The 24,606-nt window shown below is 40.3% G+C and overlaps 1 protein-coding gene across 3 annotated transcripts in view; it reads right to left on the bottom strand.

Annotated features, from left to right (window-relative positions):
- Positions 1–23,189, bottom strand: part of NCAM2 (neural cell adhesion molecule 2) — a 410,155-nt gene extending 386,966 nt beyond the window's left edge. For all 3 annotated transcript variants that reach the window (XM_040338816.1, XM_040338817.1, XM_040338818.1), the window contains exon 1: positions 22,736–23,189. In XM_040338816.1, coding sequence (XP_040194750.1) covers positions 22,736–22,787 — 52 coding nt within the window. In that variant the 5' untranslated portion in view covers positions 22,788–23,189. The remainder of the gene's footprint in view (positions 1–22,735) is intronic.
- Between the last annotated feature and the right edge of the window lie 1,417 nt (positions 23,190–24,606).

The following is a 24,606-nucleotide window of genomic DNA, read 5'->3' as shown; positions in this document are numbered from 1 at the left end:
TGGACAAACAGAGCTGAGCTCAGAATCCAAAGATGAGCTGTTTTAAATGCTTTCAAAATTGTACACAGTGCCGTTATGAACTACCGTGGGCTAAAGAGCAAAAGGAATTGTTAATTGGCTTCTGAAAAGCAGTATATTAAGCATCTCTGTAGAAAACTATAAATCTGCCAATGTTTTAGTTAAAGGAGAAGTGTGGAAACAATATTGTATCCAATCTTCACAGAAAAGATCATTGTCCATAAAGTTCCGGGGGTTTCAATAAAATATCACATTAGTTAGTGAGTTAAGCCCACATATATCACATACTCCAAACAGTGCAGTTAAAAATAAATAAAGATGAACTCCAGAAGCAAAAACCTTAATTTAACTTTATTCCTTGTAAGCTACCAAGAATATAAATCCACTTTGTGCTCCAAATGCCTCTGCACTGGCTGTCAATATCTTGTAAAATAAGCAGTGACATCATCCCTATGCTGCAATGTGATGTGACGTCACCCCCCCAGCCAATAAAAGTGCTGAAAGATGTCAGTAGCTGGTGGGGAGCTCCTTCAGGACGTCAAATCGCTGGAGCCAAGGTGAGTATAGTTTTTTCAGCTTTAAGCCATGCCTTAAAGTTATAATTTCCCTGCAAAGCAAACAATAAATAACCTGTAATGATGGGTTCCATATTACTGGCTGCTGCTGTGTTAAAGTGGTTGTGAAGTCTTAAGTTTTTTTCACCTTAATGCATTCTATGCATTAGGTGAAAAGCCTTCTGTGCTGCAGGTCCCCAGAGCCCCCCTTTTGCTTACCTGAGCCCAATCCGATCCACTGATGTGCTCCAGCCACTTTCTCTCTCCTCATTGGACAGGTTGATTACAATAGGAGCCATTGGCTCACGCTGCTGTCAATCAAAAACTATGAAACGGGAGTCGGGGACAGGGTCAAGCCCTGCTCAGCCCACACGAGTGCCACCATGGAATATGACTTTCCGTGGGAGCACCGATAAAGAGGAGGGGCCAGGAGTGCTGACAGGGGACCCCCAAAGAAGAGTATTGGGGCTGCTCTGTGCAAAACCCTTGCACAGGACAGGTAAGTATAAGAATGCTTGTTATTAAAAAAAATAATACAAAAATCAAATGTTTACAACCACTTTAAGTAAAACTCCTAGGCTGGCCATACATGGTTCAAATCTTGGTCAGTTCAGCAGGAACCGACCCCGAGATTATAACTGTGTATGGGCAGGCTGAATGTACCAAGTTGATCGATCGATCAAATTGGGTACAACCAGCCTGCCAGGTTATCTTGCAATAATCGCTAGTGGCTCCGATAGCCGCTAGCAATAATCACTGTCTGTTGATTCCCCTGTCAGCACTGTCAGTGTTGATGGGGGAATCATGCACATTTTAGTTCAAACACCATTGTAACTGCCAAACTTATCTAGCTTAATTCAATTAATTCACAGAACCCTATATGGCTGTGTTTTTTTCAAATTCAGACAGTGGGTGTGGGGAGAAGATACCCCGGCCAACTGTCACTGGGGGAGAGGGGAAAATTGGTGGGAGGCTGCAGGAATGAGAGCATGTTACATGTTCCACTTTCAAAATGAGTGCTACATGTAACATGTTCCCAAAGGTGAACGTATCCTTTAACATTGAGAGAGATGCTTACAATGGTCAGCTTATTCACTGTAAAATGGTAATCTCAAAAGAAGAAAAAACAACTTTTATTTCAGCTTCTAAAAAGTGTTACTATGCTTACCTCCGATCCAGAGATCCTTTGACAGCCATTGACATGGCCAGGTAGAAATTATGTCACTCCCGCTTCTTGGGAGTTAATTCAATTTAAACTGATGCCAAAATTGCAAGAGTGCAGTGCAAACAGGCAGGTTAGAATACCTACATATTGTGCCTCTTCTGTATTAAAAAGCTTACCTGTTTGCAAATGTTTTTTTTTTAACAACCTCCCACCTGCCATATAGTAAAATGACAGGCGCAAGGTGGCTCTCTTGTTCCGGGATGACATCATATGGGACACAGTGCATCCCCAATCTTGGTAAAGAGCCAATGATGAGGCCCTTTTAGCCGTGTAATCAGCTGTGTCCAATCACAGCTGATCACATGTAAACAAGGAAAATGTCGGTTATCGGCTTTCCTCTCATCACGCTGACAGTGTGTGAGGAGAGGAGAGCCCATCAGCGGCATTTCCTCAAAGGGGAGAGCTGCACAGATAATCAGTGCCCTGATTATTAGTGAAGCCCAACAGTGCCCATCAGTGATGTCAGTCAGTGCCCATCAGTGATGTCAGTCAGTGCCCATCAGTGATGCCAGTCAGTGCCCATCAGTGAAGCCATCCGTCAATGCCACCTATCAGTGCCCATCAGTGCCGTATATCCATTCCACCTATCAGTGCCACCTATTAGTGCCCATCAGTGCTGCCTATCAGTACTCATCAGTGCTGCATATCAGTGCCACCTATCAGTGCTCATCAGTGCTGCAGATCAGTGCTACCTCATCACTACCCTAAAGTGCTGTCTAATCAGTGCCGCCTCATCAATGCCCATCAGTGAAGGAGAAAAATTACTTATTTACAACAGAAACAAAGAAAACCTTTTTTTAAAAAAAAAAATATGTGGTGATTAAATACCATCTAAAAAAATGATAAAAAAATTAATTTGGGTACATCGTTGCATAACGGCGCAATTGTCATTCAAAATGCAACAGCGATGAAGGCTGAAAATTGGCCTGGGCAGAAAAAGGGTGAATGTGCCTGGTATTGAAGTTGTTAAGTAAAGTTCCATTTTATAAAGTGTTATCTGGAGTTCGGGTTTATTTGTACGTAAGGTTCATCTATATTGGCCACTGTACCTAACCCTGCCATCTTCCCAGATTGATGCTGCTGTCCACAAAAGGTGTCTCCGTTGTTCCTACATCCAATGTAGAGACACACTAAGACATGAAGTGTGTTACTGGCTGGATCACCAGGTAAAAAATAATGCCAGAGCCTAAAAAAATAAAACTAATACAGCCACCACATTGAGAATTGGTAAGCCGCACAGTATACCTTTTTTGTTTTTGGATTTAATGCTGCTCAAAACATGAAATAAAATAGCCCACTTTCCTTTTGTAGTTACCATGCCATGAACCAATTTACTAAATAGCTTAGATATCAACAAGCTCCAAGGTTGACAGTGGCCATGCACAAGGTTTAAGGTATTCTGCAATAAGGGAAATAAAAACATGCAAATTAAATTACATTTCCATACCGCGCTCTATTATATATATATATAAATAAATCAATAATAAAGTCCATGAACTGCCACCAATAGATCTCCAATCGAGTTAAGTGAATATACTTTGCATAGTGAACAAAGTGCTGTCTTCCACCCTGAATGTGAGCAAACATCCTGCTCACCACATGAACCTGACAACCATTACAGGTAGTCAAATGTGTCTGAGTCTGAGATGGATCCTCCAATGGAAGAGATGGCCAACACCGTTATGAAGTCAACACGATATGAATTATATATGAAAGAGAGAAAGAGAACTTTTCATGGTGTAAAATAAAACTAGTTTATTCCATAAAAACATATGCACTTACAGTTAGTTAGGTAAACATCAAGTGGCTCATGAATACCAGCAAGTACGCCGATTACATTCCACCTGCGTTCCAGGAAGCAAAAAGGCAGAAGTGACATGTCACGCACTAGTCGCTAGTGCGTGACACGTCACTTCCGCCTTTCTGAAAAATAAAAATAGGTGTTTCCAGATTACTGACAAATGCAATGGGTTAGACTGGTACACTAGTAAATAAACCCCAAGTACAAGACTGTTAATTTTGTCATCTGTGTCCCATTGGGGAGATTTCCCCTCCTTTCCTGTCCTGTAAATACAACAGGAAGTGCTCTTATTGGAAGATTCAAAACAAAAAGATTCGCCCCGGGATTTTAAATGAAGTGGGTAACGTTTCCGCCAGTAAAAATAACAGTAATTGTATAATATATAATTTATTCAAGTAAAATTGTTTACATGCGTAGAGTAAAAATGTTACATACATGACACCAACAATTGCCAAGATTGGAAGATTCATCCATGCGTTCAGCTGCCCTGATATTGGTCTGCAGCACCGCTTCTAATCCCTCACTTCTCTATCCAACCACTAAAAAAAAGTTTTAGTTTTAGATCACGGGTCGCCAAACGGTTTAACTCATCATCCCAGTTATGAAGAAGGGGTCAGATTGTTTATTGACCCCAAAATATTATTTCTATATGAAAATGATTTATTAAATACTAATTTAAATATCATTACTATGAATACAAATAATAACAATAGATGATATGAATTCCTGTGAATACTGTTGACAGTTCTTCTTGGTATAGTGTCATTTTAGCTGCCATTATGTATGCAGAATTTTTGTAAATGTACAGCAATTTGTTTTTTGGCACCACTTTTATCACTACAAGTGTCCTGGCTCTCTAATAGAATTTGAGGTTGGGTGAGGGAGGGTCGAGTGTGTTTAGAGCTGGAAGTGAACTATTCTCGCTAGTAGCTGACCATGCACCTTTGGGTATCTATCTCACCACTAGTCTCCTCACATTTAGGACTAGGGACTAGTGTGATGCTCTGCAGAGACCATAAAAGATTTAATGGCTCCATTCAGCCATTATTGACCACCTACTGACATGCCAAACATCTACTGAACCCCTTTTTAATAACCCCTTGAATAGTCCCATTGACCCTTAAGGGGTCAGTATAGGCCACATTGGGAGCCCTAAAACTATAATAGAAAACATGCTGGCAGGTAAATAAACAGAAAGAAAGCTACTGGCAAAAAAAAAAGATGTGTACATATATAAGTGAAAAAAAAAACAGATTAGGTCTTCCAAAACACTGCAGTGACACTTTGCAGAATGAGTGTGGTAAATCCACTTTGGCAATCACTACGTGAGCCTTCAGCAACCACAAGCAATGGACTCTTACCAGAATATGAGAACCCAACTACAGAGTCACATCAGCATAAATATGACAATCCCATCAAGCACAGATCTGGTTCAAATTGTTTGGCTGGACTTCAGCAGTATATCTCGGGAATCCAATCAATAGCAACCATAAATGCACAAAATTCCACATATAATCAAAATGGAAGAATCCACATAGTGTAAAACTGTCTAAAAGGTTTTATTGAACTTAAAAGTATGAATACTACTAACATCAATAAAACCAAATTCGCACTTTGTATGCATAACAATCCCAAGATGCATGATAGAGGTTCCAAACAGAGATTTGCAAAAATTACCAATCCAAGTAGGCGTGGCCCAATGCGTTTCAACACATGTGACCTCATCAGGAGCGGATACATGATTTACTATCAGTTTTGATTGAGGGCCAGTTCACAGTTTCACACCATGTTGGTGCATCCAAGCTTGCACTTTTTTGGCGTGTTTCTATTAGGTGTGTTTTTGGCAGCCCATTAATTTAATGGGCTGCTGAACACATGGGATTGTGGAAAAAGTACAGCAGGTGCAACTTTTATAATCGCGCTGCAGCAAACTGAATTGTACTGCGGCACTATGCATTTTGGTGGGCACAAACACACCCATACTTGCAGAGATGTATGAAGTTGGCATTAAGAATTAATGTACATCTGCGGACTGCAGCATGATCTTGTGCACTGTGGGTGAAGACTTGCTTCCGCACACGTTCCCACACCACAATTGGTGTGAACCAGCCCCTCGAACATAATTTTATAAAGAAATGACAATGTAAAATATAAACAAACATATTATATAACCAGAAAATGGTCCATTTGTTTTATTCAAGAGCAAAAAGAAAAACAAACAGACTAAATAAACAATTGTGTTACACAAAAAAATGCACATGCATTATGTAAGTCTGCGTGACATAATGTACTGTGCTATAGAAAGCTTTCTTTTTTGTTGCTTTCTACATAAACAAAGAACATTTAATTTGTTTCTAAAGCTCAGAGGAGGCAGGAAATACAGATTTATATAAACAATCCAGAATTTACAAAGCAGTGTTTAAAAAGTCTTATGTTTCATTTTGCTTCTGTTTTCACGTTATTTTATGATTTCTCTAATACCAACCAAAGTAATAGAATTTGGAACTGCTTTACACAATGTAATATTAATTAATCTTTTTCCAACCCTCTAACCTCATTTGTTGTTGTTTTGAATGTGTGATCAGCGTACCTATTTGGAAAATTAAATAACGCATAAATATAACACAGCTTCACACAACAAATTATTCAAATTACAGAAATTTTAACTGTATATGGCAAAGGCAGAAAGTCTACTATTGTGCAACCAATTCTAGCCCTTTTCCAGCCAACTCACACAAGTATTTGTCTTCAGAAATGCAGCATTTTGTTACAGGAAGAGCCTTTCGTCTGGGGAGGAATTAACTGGTCCTTTTGTGGAAGGTTACATTTTCTATGGGCCAAAGAAAGTGAACAACATCGTGTGCAATGGTGCCACATTGATTAGTGGGCATGGTAAAGGTGAAAATGTGGGTTTTCCTAAAAGCCATGGTTTGTTTTGAAACACCTTTTAAAACATTTCTCATTACAAAAGAAGTAAGTGTTGGAAGATCTCCCTCTGCCAGATGATATGATTACAGGTTTGAACAGAGAAGGCATAAAATGCCCAAAATGTGCCACTGACCATTATGCCCCGTACACACAATCGGAAATTCTGACCGTGTGTATTCCCCATTTGACTTTTTCCATCAGAAATTCCGACCATGTGTATGCCCCATCAGGCTTTTTTCATCGAAAATTTCGAGGAATTCCGTCTGAGTTTAGATAGAGAACATGTTCTCTTTTACTCTGTGATGATTTAGGATGTGATTTTGTCCAGGCAAAAGTCAGACCGTCTGTACAGGGCAAAACTTTCACTGTTATTGATGTCTAAAATATCTCTAGTTTGGGACCTTTGGCCAACATGCCTTTTTAATACTGGCCTGGAAGACAAATCAAAAACCCAGAAGGTCATAGCAATATTTATTTAGCCATTATCCAGGGTCTGCATCTACTTTTGAATTTTCTTTATAGCTCCACACCAGTACCTAGTCCTGGTGACTAGTGGTGAGACAGTTATCCAGGATTTGATAAATAAATATCCTTATTGGTAGACAGAATACCTTGCACACATTAACAAAATTAAGTGTCCTATCAAACTGTGATTTAAAAGCACAGCTTGGGAATTAATCTAATCTAACTTTGAGAAGCTGGCCAAATGTTGTTGAAGTGGGCCTTTCAGGGTTACCAAAGTAGTCAATACTGACCTCCAAGGGTTCATAGGACTGGGGATTAAAAAAAAATCCTGGGGTTAAAATGAGGGTCAGAACATTTTGGGGGTCAAAAGTGGTCAACAAATTATGGAAAGTGAATTGGAGTCAATACATTTTTGAGGTCTCTGTAGAGCTCCACACCAGTCCCTATTCCACAAGGTAAACTGGCTAGTAGTAGAACAGTTACACATGGTTGGAAGGCTGAATACCTTTTTTTTTTGGTAGGATGGATAACTTGTATAAATTAACAGAATTTTTTTTTCTAAAAAGGTAAAAGCATTTCCTGGAAAGTACTCAAACTTTGAAAAGCTGGCCAAATATTGTTAAAATTAACTTCAGGTAACTTTTCAAGTCTGAATACAGTTGGTCACCATTTACATCAACAGTAGCCTCTTTTAACAAAGTTCTATCATTCATTTTTACCGTTCAGTTTAAGTCTAGTGATTTTGCCAAGCTGAGGTAATGCCACTAGCAAGTGATAAGAAGGGAGGATGCAGCTGGGGGCTGATTGGTGTTCGCCATAAACTGAACAGACACCCAGATTTACATGATCTTTGAATATCTGTGAGCCAACATCCCCTCATCTAGGAAGTAGATGCTGACCCTGGATGATGCTTAAACAAACATGGCTGGAGAGGAATGCATATGAAGGCATTGCCAATAGGCATACTATGACCTATGTTAGAGGTAATATACCATATATAATAATAACTGCCTGTATACACCCATTGGCTGCATGTATTTACCATGCAAAAATATATCTTATTTTCGACCCACTTTAGATTTTAACATGGTTTTAGAATTATTGGTCAGAGCTATGGAAAAAAGACAACTTAGGACTGGTATAGGAAGTGAAATGTATAGATGTATACTGATGGTAACATTACTAAAATGTTATATAGAACACTAGGTAAAAAGGTTAAAGAATTACTAAAGGCAAAACTTTCCTCAAGCCTTGTACACACGCTTGGTTTTCTCGGCAAGAACCAGCAAAAAAAACGGCTGGCAGAGCTTTCTTGCCGTGTAAACCGAGCGTGTGTACGAGGCTTTCAGGTTTCTCGTCTGGAAATCTGGCCAGAATCTCGACGAGAAAAATAGAGATCCTGCTCTCTATTTCTCGTCGGGATTCTTGTTGGCCTGTTTCCCGACAAGAAACCCGAGAGTGTGTATACTTACCTGTCGCTGTGGAAACCCACGCATGTTCGAAATGACTTTGACGCATGCGCGGTAGCTTCCACGGCATAGGTAGGGTGATGCAAGATGGCGGCGACGGCATCAAATGTGACCAGCGCATGCTCATCATATGCAATGACGTCACCGCGTTCTTGCCTTTCAAAAGAACCGCGGTTCTTTTGAAAGGACTGTGTGTACACTCAGGCGGCAAGAGATTCTTGCCAAGAATCTCGTCAGGAAAAACAACCTTTTTTTTCCCGACGAGATTCTGGCCCGTGTGTACGAGGCTTTAGGCTTAGAAAGAGTGGTGAAACAAAAAAGCAAAATGAAAGTGATTTTGCTTTTTTGTTTCTGTCTGTATCCCCATTGATAACTCGTGTGTACGAGGCCTTACAGCTTGTCCAGCTTGCAACTGAAGATAAAGGTATAATTTTCAGCTGCTGTGTCTCTTACGTGTTTTATTTTGGTCATTCCAAATATTTGGTTTGTTTAAAAAAAAAATATACGACGGCTTTTAAAAGTAATCTGATTTGGCTGTAAATTTTCCCTACCATCTACCTTGCTGGTACTGCAAGTATTCCATTCATCCCAGTCTTAAGAAGGCGAGTATATAAGTGCTACCATATTAGGAATATATGTTGAATTTGTAAAGCATTGTAGATGAATATGGAATGCATTGCTTCCATTTTAACCTTGATTTTAACCTGGATCTTTTAGAGTGATATACACTCAAGCCTGACCGCTCTAAATCTAACATCAAGCTGTTTTGCAGGGGGGCAATTGTGAATCTCCTTTGAAATCTGAAAGTCATGCCTAATTTTGCCTTTGAGCATTGCTCTTGGATATGGTTGGAGCTCTAGAGGCTGTCACATGTAACCAGCTTTCAAATTTTTACTATTGTATACCTTATGGTGTTATCCATCTATGTAAAGCCAGGGAAGGTGCAAGAAAAAGCAAACTATCTGCAGTAAAATAATCTATACAAAGATAGTCCACCCAATGGGCTGACACTGTTCTGATTAGGATTAGTCAGAGATTGCCAGCATTGGTCATAAACTCTTGAAATTCATGTATTCCCACTGATCACAGGTTCCTATGAGATATCCCAGGTAGTTTCATTCCCTTCATCTAGGATAGTGGGTTGGCCCTAAGTTTTCTGTCATGCTACGTGGTAGGACATTGTCACAATATTAACTTCTGTCTACCTCCTGAGGAAGCCACATTGTGAAACATGCTGAGTAAAGAGTGCTTCCCTGTCACCAAGAAAATGAAAAGCATTTTTTAAAGAATCTAGACAACTGTATAAAAGAGTACAAAGAACAACACCTTTGTAATGAAAGATGTACCGCACAACCAATTTTGTTCATTATCTCTTTTTTATGTCATGAGCTTTTTATTCTATTTATTAAAAAAATACTGGCAGGATGCATGCAATAGGATACAGTAACCATAACATTGTTTTTGCCTAGGTGAGAATAAATGCAGTGCTGCAGCAAAAAAAAAAAGGGAGAGGGATGGACCCAGGTGCAAATATGTTGTTTTACTGGGTAAACATCAGAATTAAAGAGTTGTATACACTAATCTGCATTTACCCCAAGATAGTCATAGCCCAGATAGCAAGGATAAGTTGCCACAAATTTGTGGCAGGGTTGATTTGAAAGACCTGTTAACTTGCTGCACATTTTCACTGCCAATTTATACATTTGCAGAGCACTCGAAGCATAAATTCTAATTGACACTTTTCCAATTTGTAGCAAATTTGCGTGGCAAGTCTCTAACTAGAGCAAAGTTGCAGTGGTGAGTCTACAGCAAGAGCTCTGCAAGTCACAGTGACCCCCTGTGTGGGATGACTATTACACAGCATAACTGAACCAGAACTTGCAGCAGACTTGCAGGATATTCGCAAACAAAGTTGATCTGGAGCCATGCAGTGCCGACTTGCTGAAATTGTACAAACATGTGAAGCCTGGCAAGTCTAGCAATAGTTTTGTAGGTCATGTTCAAATTTGCAACTCGATTGCTTTCTATCTGGGAAGTCATTATACATTATATCCAAAACGTCCTCTTTCCCAGGTGTTAAAACATCCTCTACTGCAGAGATATGCAATTAGCGGACCTCCAGCTGTTGCAGAACTACAAGTCCCATGAGGCTATGGGACTCATAGCTCTGCAACAGCTGGAGGTCCACTAATTGCATATCCCTGCTCTACTGGCTACCATTAATAGCAGGCACCAGGTTGTGCAAATGCCCTGATAAAATAATCCTCACAAACTTTTCAAAACTCAACTGGTACAGTAACCATTTGATCCGTAGGACAGCCAGAAAGATCACATGAATACATGGTATCAAACTCTAATCCAGCTGCCCACAGTAATGCAGCAGGTCATTTCCATTCCAGGTTATCACTGAGGCCAAAAAGGTTCTGATGGAAGATGAAATATTTCTAAAGGCTCTACACATAGCAATATAATGGAATATGTACACAATGATATAAAGCCAGTAGACTAGGGATTAATTAAAAAGGAATAACCCATGCAGTCCCACTGTGTCTAATTAAATCAAATAACCAGCTCACTCAAAAGGTAAAACCATTCTTTAAAGGAATATATAATGTTAATGTGAGAATCGGTATCCTTTCAACTATCCAAATCTTATGGGATTTATTTTGCAAAAGTGAAAAGAGTCTCTCAAGTTATGTAAATAATGATGTAAAGAGGAACAGAGGATCTTCTGTTTATTAAAAAAAATCCAGTATTTATTATGACCCATGACTATGTAGTCTTTGTTTTTTCTATTCTATCTGAATCCACAAGTTGTATCATAAAAAAAAAGCTGTTTCCAGCCACATATGCAAACCTACATATGTGGGCCGGGATTCACATACATCGGCGCATATTTATGCCGCCGTAGCGTATCTCATATACGCTACGCCGACGTAGTGCAGAGAGGCAAGCACTGGATTCACAAAGCCAGTGCTGCCAAATCTGCGCTGGGTTTCCTATGTATAAGTCGTCGTAAGTAGAAGTGGGCGTGAGCCATGCAAATGAGGCATGACCCCATGCAAATGATGGGCCGGGCGCCATAAAGATACGAATAACAAACGGCGCATGCGCCGTCCCCTGGACGCATCCCACTGCGCATGCTCAGAATCACGTCGGAACTACTCCTTAAGATACGACGGATCACTGCCTACGACGTCAACGTAACCTACGCCTAGTCATATTCACGTACAACGTAAACGACATAAGATACGACGGCTTGTGTTCCCTGGTCCATACCTTTGCATGGGTTGCGCCTCCTATATGGGGAATAACTTTACGCCGGACGTACGACTTACGCAAACCGCGTATATTATGCACCGGGCGCAAGTACGTTCGTGAATCGACGTCTTGACACTGTCATTCACAATCTGCCCCGCAGATGGCAAGACAAACCTAGTGCCAGATGTGCAGCCCCAGAAATCCACAAATGAGCACTTCTGTCCTTATTCCCCACCTTCACATGTGAAGTCTGCTCTTCATTTCCTCTGCAAAGGGGAGCAGACTGTGCATGTGCGGACAGAGAGGGATTCTATCAGTGCCCACTTGTTGATTTCTGGCACTGTGCAACTGACACTGGGTACATCCAGCACCAGCTGTGCTATCAGGTTTCAGAAGCTGAAGAGGTGGGAGTTACTTTGAGAATGGAGCTGTCAGGGATCTTGTGCAGCAAGTGCTTATTCCCGTGCAGCAAGTGCTCACAGGCACCCGGCGGCCTATTCATACCCTGGGTCTGCCTAGCCTCAGTTCTGGATTGTCTTTAGCTCTGGTTCCTGTATTCCTAGTTCCTGAAAGTCTGCTTACCTTGTTCCTGACCTGGTTATGCCTGACTGCTCTCTTGGATCACCCTGCCTGTTATGCCTGCTGATGTGTTGCCTACTTTGGCATGGACTTTTGACCATGATTCTGGCTCCTGACTTGGTACCTCGCTGCTAGCACATTTCCGACTCTTTTCTGTTCCTGACCTTAAAGTTGATCCTGTTCCTGCACTTGTTTACCTGACTGCTGCTGAACATATGACCAATGTTCTGGTCTCAGTGTATGGCTAGACCCCATACTGCCACTAGAAGGACTCCTGTGTTTCCAAGCTCCAGTTCACTACTCCAGCTTCCTGGCACCTGAGCCCCTCCACTTCCTTAGCCTCCCTGTCTACACTACCAGGGGTGTTTGGACGGAAATTGCACAAGGGACCACAGCATTTTAACATATACGATGCCTTGAAAAAGTATTCACACCCCTTGAAATTTTCCACATTTTGTCATGTTACAACCAAAAACATAAATGTATTTTATTGGGATTTTATGTGATAGACCAACGCAAAGTGGCACATAATTGTGAATTGGAAGGAAAATGATAAATAGTTTTCATTTTTTTTTACAAATAAATATGTGAAAAGTGTGGTGTGCATTTGTATGCAGTTCTCCTCCCTTTCCAAAAACCTGTCATCCTGAAGGAACAGTCTTACTGCCAATTACGACATGCAGGTCAAACATCTGCACATGGTTCCTGATCGTAGTTCTCATAAATTCTGCCCTTTGGGCCTGCTTTTGGTAAAGGTCCAGTACATGACTGTATTCCAATAAAATTCACAAGGATTATAGAAATGTTTCAAAGGTCCAAAAATGCCCCCATCATCAGGTCCAGAAAAAACATAAGAACATCTTTATATCATTACAATATCCCCTCCTCAGGGTCATTGTTAATACCAAACTCCCAATAGCCTATAGTGTTGGATGTATAAATATTAATGTCAGGTAGCATAGATAATCAACATACAAAAACTTCAGACACCTATGATAATCTGAATAATAAAGCATACCATTTTAGTTCATCAATTGGGTTAAAAGAATAGCAATGCCCTTCAGAATAGCAGCCCAGCAGAGTTAACTAGGTGTTCTTTATGTCATCACAGCTTATAAGCAAACAATTGTTAAAGCTTGGAAGACATCTAACCTATCTTTCCTTGAAATGATACAAAGAGAAACACAAGCTATGATTCACAGTAAGATAGCGGCTACTATATTAGACCATATTCCCAAACACCTAAAGATTTGGCAACCCTAGGCCGATAAATACTTACTACCAAATTTTGACCAAAGGTGCTTACAGATTCTGGCGGGGTGTCTCCTAGAGCTCCCCTATGGCAACATTTTAATTTCCCTGAGCTCCTGGGCCACCCAGATTTCAGGTGGTGGACCCAAACGGGGGTCACACGTGTTTCCCATGTCTTTGTTCATGACAAGTTTACTTCATTCGAGGACTTGAGGGTACGCAGTGGGGTAACGGATAAAGCTCTATTCAGGTATATGTCACTCCGCCACGCAGTACAGACTCAATTTGAGGGTCTGACCCAGGAGCTCACTGAATCGCCTCTAGAGGCGCTCATGTCATACTCAGATATTGGGAAACTGGTTACGACATTTTACTCACGTCTTCAGTCGGCGGGAGTTAAACCCTTCCTGATTGCTCAGCGGAAATGGGGGGTGGATATTCCGGGGCTGTTTCTAGTGCTTCCTGTCCTAGGTGTGACTCCACCGAGGCCGACTACATACACATGTTTTGGTCATGCCCTGCTGTAGTATCGTATTGGAAGGACTTGTTTTCTTTTTTTAGGGACACTCTACACTTTCCCATTCCTCTCACACCAGAGGCTGGATTGTTGGGTGTGATCAATGACTCTATACCTACAACTCATGCTCGAACTCTGATATGAATTGTTTTGTTCTATGCTAGGAAACTGATCTTGTTACATTGGAAGAGTGCATCTGCCCCGGACATTCAAATGTTGTATCGTATGGTGAATAAGGTCTTACCCATATTTAAGTGCATATATAAAGGCAGGGCCTGTCCCAAAAAGTTTAACAAGATCTGGCAAGCCTGGCTTGATATTGCGGACTCTTTCTGGAAGCATACCCCACTCTCTCAGCCATAAAGGGTTATGGGCAGGGGGGTTCTGGGTGGTTCGGGTGATTGCTGGGTGGTTGAGGTGTGGACAGTCTAGGTGGGGGGGTGGGGGGGCTGGTAGAAGGTCTGGATGGATGCTTGAGTGTGCGTGGGTGTGTGTGAATGTGTCGAGGGTTTTGTTCTGAATCTAATGGGTAGCTCCACTTTTCGTTGGGTATCTAAGATAGGAGGCCAAGAGTGGTCCACGTGGGATAACCTGGAGCAACTGTTGTTATTGTTCCTCCGTTGAGGAACCGGGGCACCTATTCTCAGGGAGGGGAGTATTGTGGATTGATATGGGCTGGTTGAATCCTACGTCATACTATGCCAATGTTGTAACAATTACTGTGCCTTTTTCCATTTTTTTGATGACTGTAATTGCAGAAAACCAATAAACAAAGTTTAAAAAATTTGACCAATCATTATTGGAACCACAAGACATTTTTCTTGTCGCATGGTTTAGGTTTCTTCTAACTGTGCAGATGTGGTTGACCTGGATGGGACTTTTTCTTGGTGCTGTTCCTGTGTGCAGGTGGGGGGGGGGAGGGTCCTTCCCTCCAATGCTCTCATCACTGAGCTTTGCAGCTCCCCACCCCTGCTTCCTGAAAGCTCATAAAAGCTGTACAAATTATGCACTTTGAACTGCTATAGAACAGAGGGGCTGTATGTATAACTTTTGGAGGGGGATTTGTTTCATCTCTGTGTATCACCTGAGGCTAGTCCCTTTACTGGGTATATGTAAGGGTTTACAACCACTTTAAAGATGATTGCTTTAAATGTGAATGTAGCATAACAATTGAATATCATACAACAGTTGATTAAGATTAAGATGACATAAATATAAATTTTCAGTGGGCCTGCCACTAACATAAAATGGCAGAATCAAACCATATCACTAGGCAATCGCTGTTGTATCAGATTTTCAGCAATGTTCCTATTCACCAGTGAATTGATAGGCTGTATCTCCAGGAACATGGGTTCCACAAACAAAATGGTTATTGAGCGTATAGTGTCAGATGCACTTTAAAGGGCAAATACAAGCAAGAAGTGAAATCAATCAGCAAGTCAATGCAATTCTGCTAAAGTCAGAATGTCCTCTTTATTCAGCACATTGGTTCCTGGCTTCTAAAAAATTTTAATCATAATGGCTGTTTTTGCCATTGGAATTTGTTGGCACTAGAAATCCCATCATTCAAATTTTTTTCAGCACATGCAGATTTAAATGGCAGACGGTATCACATCTGGAATCTTAAAGTGTATGTCTGGGAATTAAAGGAAACACATATTTGGCACATCTCGGCAATACTAGCAAATTTCTTTAAAATTGTTGAAAGTGCAGGAAAATACCTGCTGATTAGCGATGAACTAACCTTTGGGAAACTGCCGCATGATAGCAAGTTGCATGCCCAATCAGCTGTGTCAGGGGAATTCGCCACCCTGCGACAGGGTGGGAAAGCTGATGACATCATTGATCTAAAAATGACCATGTGGTCGTAGCAATGTCATTGATGTGTGGCACGTGCCAACTATGACCAGCTGATTGGATCGATGACCTGCTATCATGTTGAGAGGTATCTTAATATAGCACGGTCTTCCCCCGAAGGGTCCCATGATAGTTTACTGTAAGTGAAATTTAGGGGGAGATTTACTAAAGCTGGAGCATACAAAATATGGTGCAGCTCTGCTTAGAAACCATTCAGCTTCCATATTTTATTGTCAAACTTAAAGGAGTTGTAAAGGAAAACAATGTTTTGCCTAAAATTAATGTCTGCAAGGTAGACAGACAGAATAGTGTAATGATTCTGTTAAAAAACGAGTAAATACCTATTAAATTCCTTCATCTATATCACCTCCGGCGTTCTAGTTTTTGTTCTCTCATTCACTTCCTGGTTTGCATTGCTCGTTCATGTAAGAACTACATTTCCCAGTATGAACTGTGGCACGCCCAGTAATTCACATCTCCTTGAAGTCTCTAACACGTAGAGAGCGTCCTGCTGCAAAGATGTAGTTCCCAGGAGGGGGCGAGCACATTACTGACCACCGCAGTAAAGCCTCTCTTCACGGTGGTGAGTAGCAATCAGACAAGCAGGAAGTGAATAGAACAGAGAAGAAATAGAGCAACTTCTGAGCAAAAACTAACAATGAGTAAGGGAAAAGAGAAATGTCTGAAGGTAAAGGATGCTTATTATGAAAAAAAAAATTCCTTTACAATCCCTTTAATTGAACAAGCTGAAGTTAGAAGCTGATTGGGTACTATGAACAGCTGCACCAGATTCTCCCCCTTAGCGCCTTGCTACTGGTGGTCCTGCCAGAAGTCCTGTGAATTTCCTGTAGTGAGCTGACAACCCTGCCTGATCTAAACAACACCCCTATTGTTTCCTTATCTCAGAGGGTAATCCCCCTTTTAGGGAGAAAAAAATGTAGCTATTAAAAAAAATATAGCATATACAAGCCATGTTGTAATTTAATGGAATTATTTTGCTTCTGTAATTGTCTGCAAAATTAAATGCAATATGGCAACCTGGAGGAGTTCTGTACACTGTTGGTGTATAGAACTCCCTCAAAAATGTCCTCTCCTGCTTGTGTGATTGGCTCATTGATTTTTCCAGAAGTCTGCACAAAGATACAAGTCACATTCAAAGCTTCCTCTGCAAAAAAAATACAGTTTTAGTGAGATACTCCCCAAGGCATATATACTTTGAAAGGGATGCAGCCCCTACAGCTTTTTTCCTGAGAACCCTATGCGTGAACCAGGTAATTATAAGCAACTAGACCCTCCCATTCAGAATTAGCCTAAAATCAGTCTAGTGAAACAAACAGCTATTTCTTCAGTGCAGTAAAAGGTAGGAATCTGCTACAAAGTTGGATAAAATCCTTGCATCGATTGTTCTGAGGGGATTGTTTTTTGTTTCCCGTTCTCAACAAAATTAGAATTAATTTTTAAACCCAAAACCTAACCTCTATACATTATTCTTTAACCGTATCTCTAAAAAATTCAAGCAATACAATCACTTATTCACACAGCACTTATTATTTTTCTCATATTTTTATATAAGGAAAGGAAGAAACAAGGACTCTTCAGTGCACAGGGCTGGGAATGTTTGACCGTCATGTTCACATGACTCAGCAGTTGGTGTTCCCACAACACCAGATTGTTACCAATAAAACAAATTTAGGCAGTAGGTGGCCCTGTGCACTGTACCTGGAAAAAAGTATTGGGTAGGAGAATGTAAATCCCATATGCAATGCCGATATATATATAATTATTATTATTATTATTATTATTATTATTATTATTATTATTATTATTATATCTATCTAATATTTATATTCTATTATTATTATTAATAATATTATACATATAGATATCTAGATAGCTATATATATATATATATATATATATATATATATATATATATATTTTTTTTTTTTTTAACTGCAATGAACTTTCATTTATCAGTGAAAGTGAGGCTTCCCGACAGTATGCTAGTGTGACAGCAGATGTGACAGCTCCAGCTGTAAAGATAAATCTCAGTAAGGATTCTTGATATGGAAACAGAAACTTTCCTTTGCCAGTGATCCGCTCTGCATTAATACAGGTTTTAATTACCATGATTTATGCACGCTGGCAAATTCCCATCAGAATTAAAAAAAAAAAAAAACCTTGTGTAAGAAGCAGTGAACCGGAATGACTACATACTGTACATGCTGATCAAACCCAATGTGCTCAGCCGCTACGTAACCTACATTAACTATTCCTATTCAAAGCATGATCTAGCTATTGAGCTACACGCATACCTACATACATGCACACACAGAAGGGGTCATACACTTACTTACAGTGGAGTTGACTTATCAAGGCAAATAGTCTGTGCACTTTTCAAGGGAAGTTGCACTTTGCAATGGAATCTACCCCAATATTGTGAAGTTTCACTAGCAAAGTATTACCAATCACATGCAAGAAAAACAAAAAATACAAAAAAAAAAAAATATTTTGTTTGCACATCATTGGATGATGGAGTCAGCAAGGCTTCACAGTGTTCGCTAAGCTTGAGGGCTAATTCCCTTGCAAAGTGCAATTTCACCTGAGAAGTGAACAGCCTATTTGCCGTTAGTAATTCAACCCCATACTTTCTAACTAATAACCACATATACTAAAAATACATATTACATAATAATACATGTCATAACAATACATGTCCTAACAATACATATTATATAATAATACCTAGCATAACAATACATATTATATAATAATACATACAGTATCTAAAAGCGTTGTTTCAATAATTAAGCATAGATACAGGTCAAAAACCCCACACACAAATAAATCACTTAATAACAAGCAGTACATAGTAGTCCCTCTACTTTATATTTAATGGAGCTGCTTTGGTGCTCAGTACCTGACAACCTGACAACCTGACACCTTTGCAAATTTTGTATCAAGCAGGGGTTACACATGAATTGCATCACAAGAAATGCTCTGATTCCCCGGTTTCAACCAATCAGATGTGACATGCTAAGAAGGAGTGGTCACAAACAGCAGCGGAAATTCAAAACTCCCTGGATTCTTTTTTTTTTTTACAGTTTGCTGCATGTGAATACCATATATTTGCAAAAATGATTGCATGTTTCCCAACTATTATAATTTTGTTATTTAGGCTTTTAGTTACACATAAAGCTTAGCAGACTTTTTTTTTTTACAAACCATTACAAAAAGGATACTAATATATAAATGAACATGGCAACAGGGGCGGACTGACCATTGAGGCACCCGGGCAATGCCCGAGGGCCCCATGCCACTAGGGGGCCCCATCAGGGTTGCCAGGCTCAGTAAAACAAGGGACAGTATGTAAAAACCTGTGTTTTTTTTACATCTGTCCCTGATATGTCCGAAACCGACATGCTTTTGATGTGAAAATCCCGAGATTTTAGCGGCCCCGCCTCTGCACTGCCTCCTGGCATGGTGGCCATCTGTAAGCCCGGGGGCCCCATGAGTTGTCAGTCCGCCCCTGCATGGCAATACCTACTCCACCCATTACATCAACACAGCTTGTGCAGAAGCAGGGCAAAGAAAGCTCCATTGCATGAAGGCATCTAAAATGTTTTTAGTTGGAAACATGCGAAGATAGAACACTGACCACTCATGAGTCAGAACTGAAATAGTTGCACATGTATAAAATATATATATAAAGCAACATTTATGCTCCAGCACAAAGCATTACAGAAATCCCTGGATCTCCATAAGGGGTAGCTTATGCGGTTATTTAGATCTTGTCTGATGTATCATGCCATTGTTGATTATTAGAATATTAAATATTCCCACATATGTGACCTACACAACAATATTCTGTCAAAATACCCAACAGCAGCATAGCCTATTTTTTTTTTTTTTTAGAAAAAAAAAATATATTTGAGTTTTCCATAGTACAGCACTGCTGAAGGAAAATAACAAATCAAAAATAAATAAAGAAAAATAACTGACTTTGCTCAGCATAGCTCAAAGTGTGTTAAACTGTGAGGCTATTCAAACCCCCAAGAATCATATGTTAACAAAAAAAAAAAAAAAAACATTTAAAATTAAATATTAATTAGTTTGACTATCCCAGCTTTAATTGTACCTTACTAGTTCCAACCTTGAGTTATTACGCCGAAATTGAATTTAATAGCATACCATGGAAAGTTAAGTAAAAATACACTAATAATGGCTAGGACTATCAAGAAGCTTAATGGCTTTCAACAGCTCTGACATTTTAACCTGAAAGTTAGTAACTGATTAAAACTTTAAAAAAAAATGACGTGATGTTGTTTCCCCATTTAAAATGCAATGCCTTGCATGCTCTGTGCTTACATCTACAGGCGTGATGTTCTGTATCAACATTTATATTGACATGTTTAAATACAGTGCTGTTAGTAGGGCTTCCGTTTGTAAATAGTATTTCTGGAATTAAAAATGCAAAAAAATAAATAAAAAATATTACATAAATACATAATTATATTAATTATTATAATAATATTGGAAATACCAACACTATTGATAGTAATGATAATAATAATAATAATAATAATAATAATAATAATAATAATAATAATAATAATAATTATATTATTAATACTATCACTATTTTTATTTTTTATATATATATATATATATATATATATATATATATATATATATATATATAGATATCTCTCTCTCTCTCTCTCTCTCTCTCTCTCTCTCTCTCTCTCTCTCTCTATATATATATATATATATATATAGATCTCTCTCTCTCTATATATATATATATTTTTTAAGTAATAGTAGTAGCAGTAGTATTTGTATTATAAATATGTTTGTAGTTTCTAATATTATTGTTGTTATTATTATTATTATTATTATTATTATTATTATTACTACTATTATCTACATTATTTTAAAACACTTCAACTAATAAACTACAGCAATACTTTAAACTATAGCAATACAATAAAATGTAATGAATGCCCAATACCAGGACCTAGCTCATAAAGCTTGCAATCTATATTTAGTCAATATAATAAATCAGGATCACTTAATGCAAATGGAAAGCTCTGATGTAATCATGAGAACCGTACAGACTTTTTGCCACCCCTCTAAATAAATAAAATAAATAAATAAATGATCATGCTCAATTTTTGGATGCGGTTTCTGCCCTTTCGGAGCAATGGTTTGCACATCGTTGATACATTTTTTTTAATTTTATTTTTTAAGCCAGTGATCTCTTCACTTTCCCATGTACACACAAGAGTAAAAAGCTTGATCTTCTCTTTACGCTCACTGTACAATCAATGATTTTAAATTTGCTTCTCATGACTCCCCGCTGCCATATTAATGGAGCAGGGACAGCATAAGCCAGTACCTGGCTGAGTAAACACAAGCAGTTGGCGGTCCCTGCCTATCCCATCCCTGGACCATTCTGCTGAAATCACCACTATGCTAATAAAGAGACCATCCTGCTTGGCATGCATCTCCAAAGAGTAAGGATGTTGTTACAGTTCCGCAAACTGACCATTAAATGGCCACCGCATTTGTTTTCAGCACCATCCTGAGCTAAAATATTAATGGAGCTGCTTCCAACATCTCATTATGCTAGCAGGCAGCCCTTCTACTGAACACTAATTGGATTCAAAGCCCCTGCTCCCTATTTGGCTACCAGGCTCGCCTTCCCAGAACAGCTTCATTCATATCTATAACTATTTTCTCAATTTTGGATTTTTTTTTTATTTTTATAATTTGTTTTGCACCCACGAATCATGACTTTAGCAGAATGCTATTTTTCCCCCCCCCTGGTACGAAGAAACGACGGATTCTTGTCCAAAATGTCAAGTCGTGCTTGAGGTATGATAGAAGGAGCGTGTCAAAGCTTTTTTCGAACACATAGTTTAGGCAAGAAGGTGAACCAGCCACCAAAGAAAGAAAAAAAAAAAACTTCAAATATGGAACGTCAGCTCCCCCTGCTGGAGGAAAACAAGACGGCTCCAACCTTGGTGATAATAGCCAGACATTAACATGCACAACTTGATGTTTTGGTGACTTCATAATTACAACCTTTCGCTCGGGAAAAAAATAAAAAATAAGAACGGAACGTTACAAAACAATTTTAGGAAATGGATTGATACTGGCCGTCATCAAATTCATTCAAGGTGAACTTGAAGGCTAAAATGTAAGCGAAAGAAGTATGGCAACAGACAATGTGATTATAAAAGTCACCCAAGAGACACTTGGGGAAAAAAAAAAAGAAGACCTGGATCGCACAAACAAATAAGGAACGCAGCGATCGGTGCGATCAAGTACGTACATTAAAAAAAGAAAGGGGGTGGGGCAGATGTCGTCTTCATTTATAACAGCATGAGAAATCGAATTTTGGACCTGTTTAATCTCTGATCACAGTTCATATCTATGCCAGAGACAACACAACATTACTAATAAAGGATGCAATGCCTAGAAGATCCCTAGACATAGTGTGACTCCCATCATCCTCCCTCCATACATGCAGATAGATGACTAGGGGATGATCAGGGTGATCAGGGTGAAGGGTGATCAGGGTGAAGGGTGATCAGGGTGAAGGGTGATCAGGGTGAGGGATGATCAGGGTGAAAGATGATCAGGGTGAAGGGTGATCAGGGTGAAGGGTGATCAGGGTGAAGGGTGATCAGGGTGAGGGATGATCAGGGTGAAGGGTGATCAGGGTGAGGGATGATCAGGGTGAGGGATGATCAGGGTGAAGGATGACAACTAGTTTAGAGTTCATGGATGGCACTGGATTCCTACCTTGCCCGCTGGTGACAAGTAATCCAAGCAGGTAGAAATAAGGGAGTTTCATGTTCAGGAGGTGAAGCTGCTGGACAGTTCCTGGAGTTGGTTATTTCTTTTTCTCTTGCTGTGTTTTCCTGCTAGTTACAATGTATCGCCCTCTGTATGAGAGTGTAGAGGAGGGAGCACTGTGCACACACACAGCACACAGCACACTGTCTGCCTCTACAGAGCTCCACACACAGCCCGCAGCAACCAGTTCCTAAGCAAAGTGATGAGCAGCGATCTGACTGCAGCTCTATATCAGCCACAAGGCGGCCAAGGTGTTCATCCGCAAAACAAGCACGTCACCCTCTCCTGGCTCTGGGATTCGTCCGCGGCGGCTGCTTCTACACTTGTACAGGCGGCGGAGTGCGGCTATGTACGAAGATCTGTGCGCTCCTGGGTGCGCGGCTCCCGGCTACTGATCGGATCGGCGATGGCAGCAGCAACAGTAGTGAGGAGGGGCGGGGAGAGCTGTCACTAAGACACTCCCCCCCCCCCAACCCTGAATTTATCAGTGCTGGGAGCTCTACACATCTCTTCTTCATCCTGGAATCAGAGGAATCTTTATTTTATTTAAAATAGTATTAAACCATTAGAGGGATTTTTTTTTCTGTATATTATATTTTTATAATATTTTATAAAATATATATATATATATATTGTAAATGTTATATTGTATATTATACTTTTATAATATTTTATAAAAAAATATGATCTAAATGTTATATTGTATATTATATTGTTGTGATGTTTTATAAAAATATATATTGTAAATGTTATATTGTATTTTTATAATCTCTCTGCCTCTCTCACCCCCCTCTCTATCTCTCTCATTCCCCCTTCTCTCTCTATCATTTCTCCCTCTCTCTCCACCCATCTCTCTCTCTCTCTCTCTCTCTCTCTCTCTCTCATTCCCCCTCTCTCTCCCACCCCCTCTCTAATTTCCCCCTCTCTATCTCTCTCATTCCCCCTTCTCTCTCTCTATCATTTCTCCCTCTCTCTCCACCCATCTCTCTCTCTCTCTCTCTCTCTCTCTCTCTCTCTCTCTCTCTCAATACCACCTCTCTTCCACCCCTATCTCTCTCTCCCACCCCTATCCCTCTCCCACCCCCTCTCTCTCTCATTCCCCCCTCTCTTTCTCTCCCATTTCCTCCTCTCTCCCCCACCTCTCTCCCACCCCCTCTCTCTCACCCCCTCTCTCTCTCGCTCATCCCCCCTCTCTCTCACCCCCTCTATATCTCTCTCATTCCCCCTTCTCTCTCTATCATTTCTCCCTCTCTCTCTCCACCCATCTCTCTCTCTCTCCCACACCTCTCTCTCTCGCTCATCCCCCCTCTCTCTCACCCCCTCTATATCTCTCTCATTCCCCCTTCTCTCTCTATCATTTCTCCCTCTCTCTCCACCCATCTCTCTCTCTCCCACCTCTCTCTCCCACACCTCTCTCTCTTGTATACTCTCTCTCTCTCTCTCTCTCTCTCTCGCTCTCTCAATACCACCTCTCTCCCACCCCTATCTCTCTCTCCCACCCCTATCTCTCTCCCACCCCCTCTCTCTCTCATTTCCCCCTCTCTTTCTCTCCAATTTCCTCCTCTCTCCCCCACCTCTCTCTCACCCCCTCTCTCTCACCCCCTCTCTCTCTCGCTCATCCCCCCTCTCTCTCACCCCCTCTCTATCTCTCGCATTCCCCCTTCTCTCTCTATCATTTCTCCCTCTCTCTCCACCATCTCTCTCTCTCTCCCACCTCTCTCTCTCTCTTGTATACTCTCTCTCTCTCTCAATACCACCTCTCTCCCACCCCTATCTCTCTCTCCCACCCCTATCTCTCTCCCATCCCCTCTCTCTCT

This window comes from Rana temporaria, chromosome 2, assembly GCF_905171775.1.
Source record: "Rana temporaria chromosome 2, aRanTem1.1, whole genome shotgun sequence".
NCBI lineage: Eukaryota > Metazoa > Chordata > Amphibia > Anura > Ranidae > Rana > Rana temporaria.
This window is presented reverse-complemented; position numbering and strand designations above follow the sequence as displayed.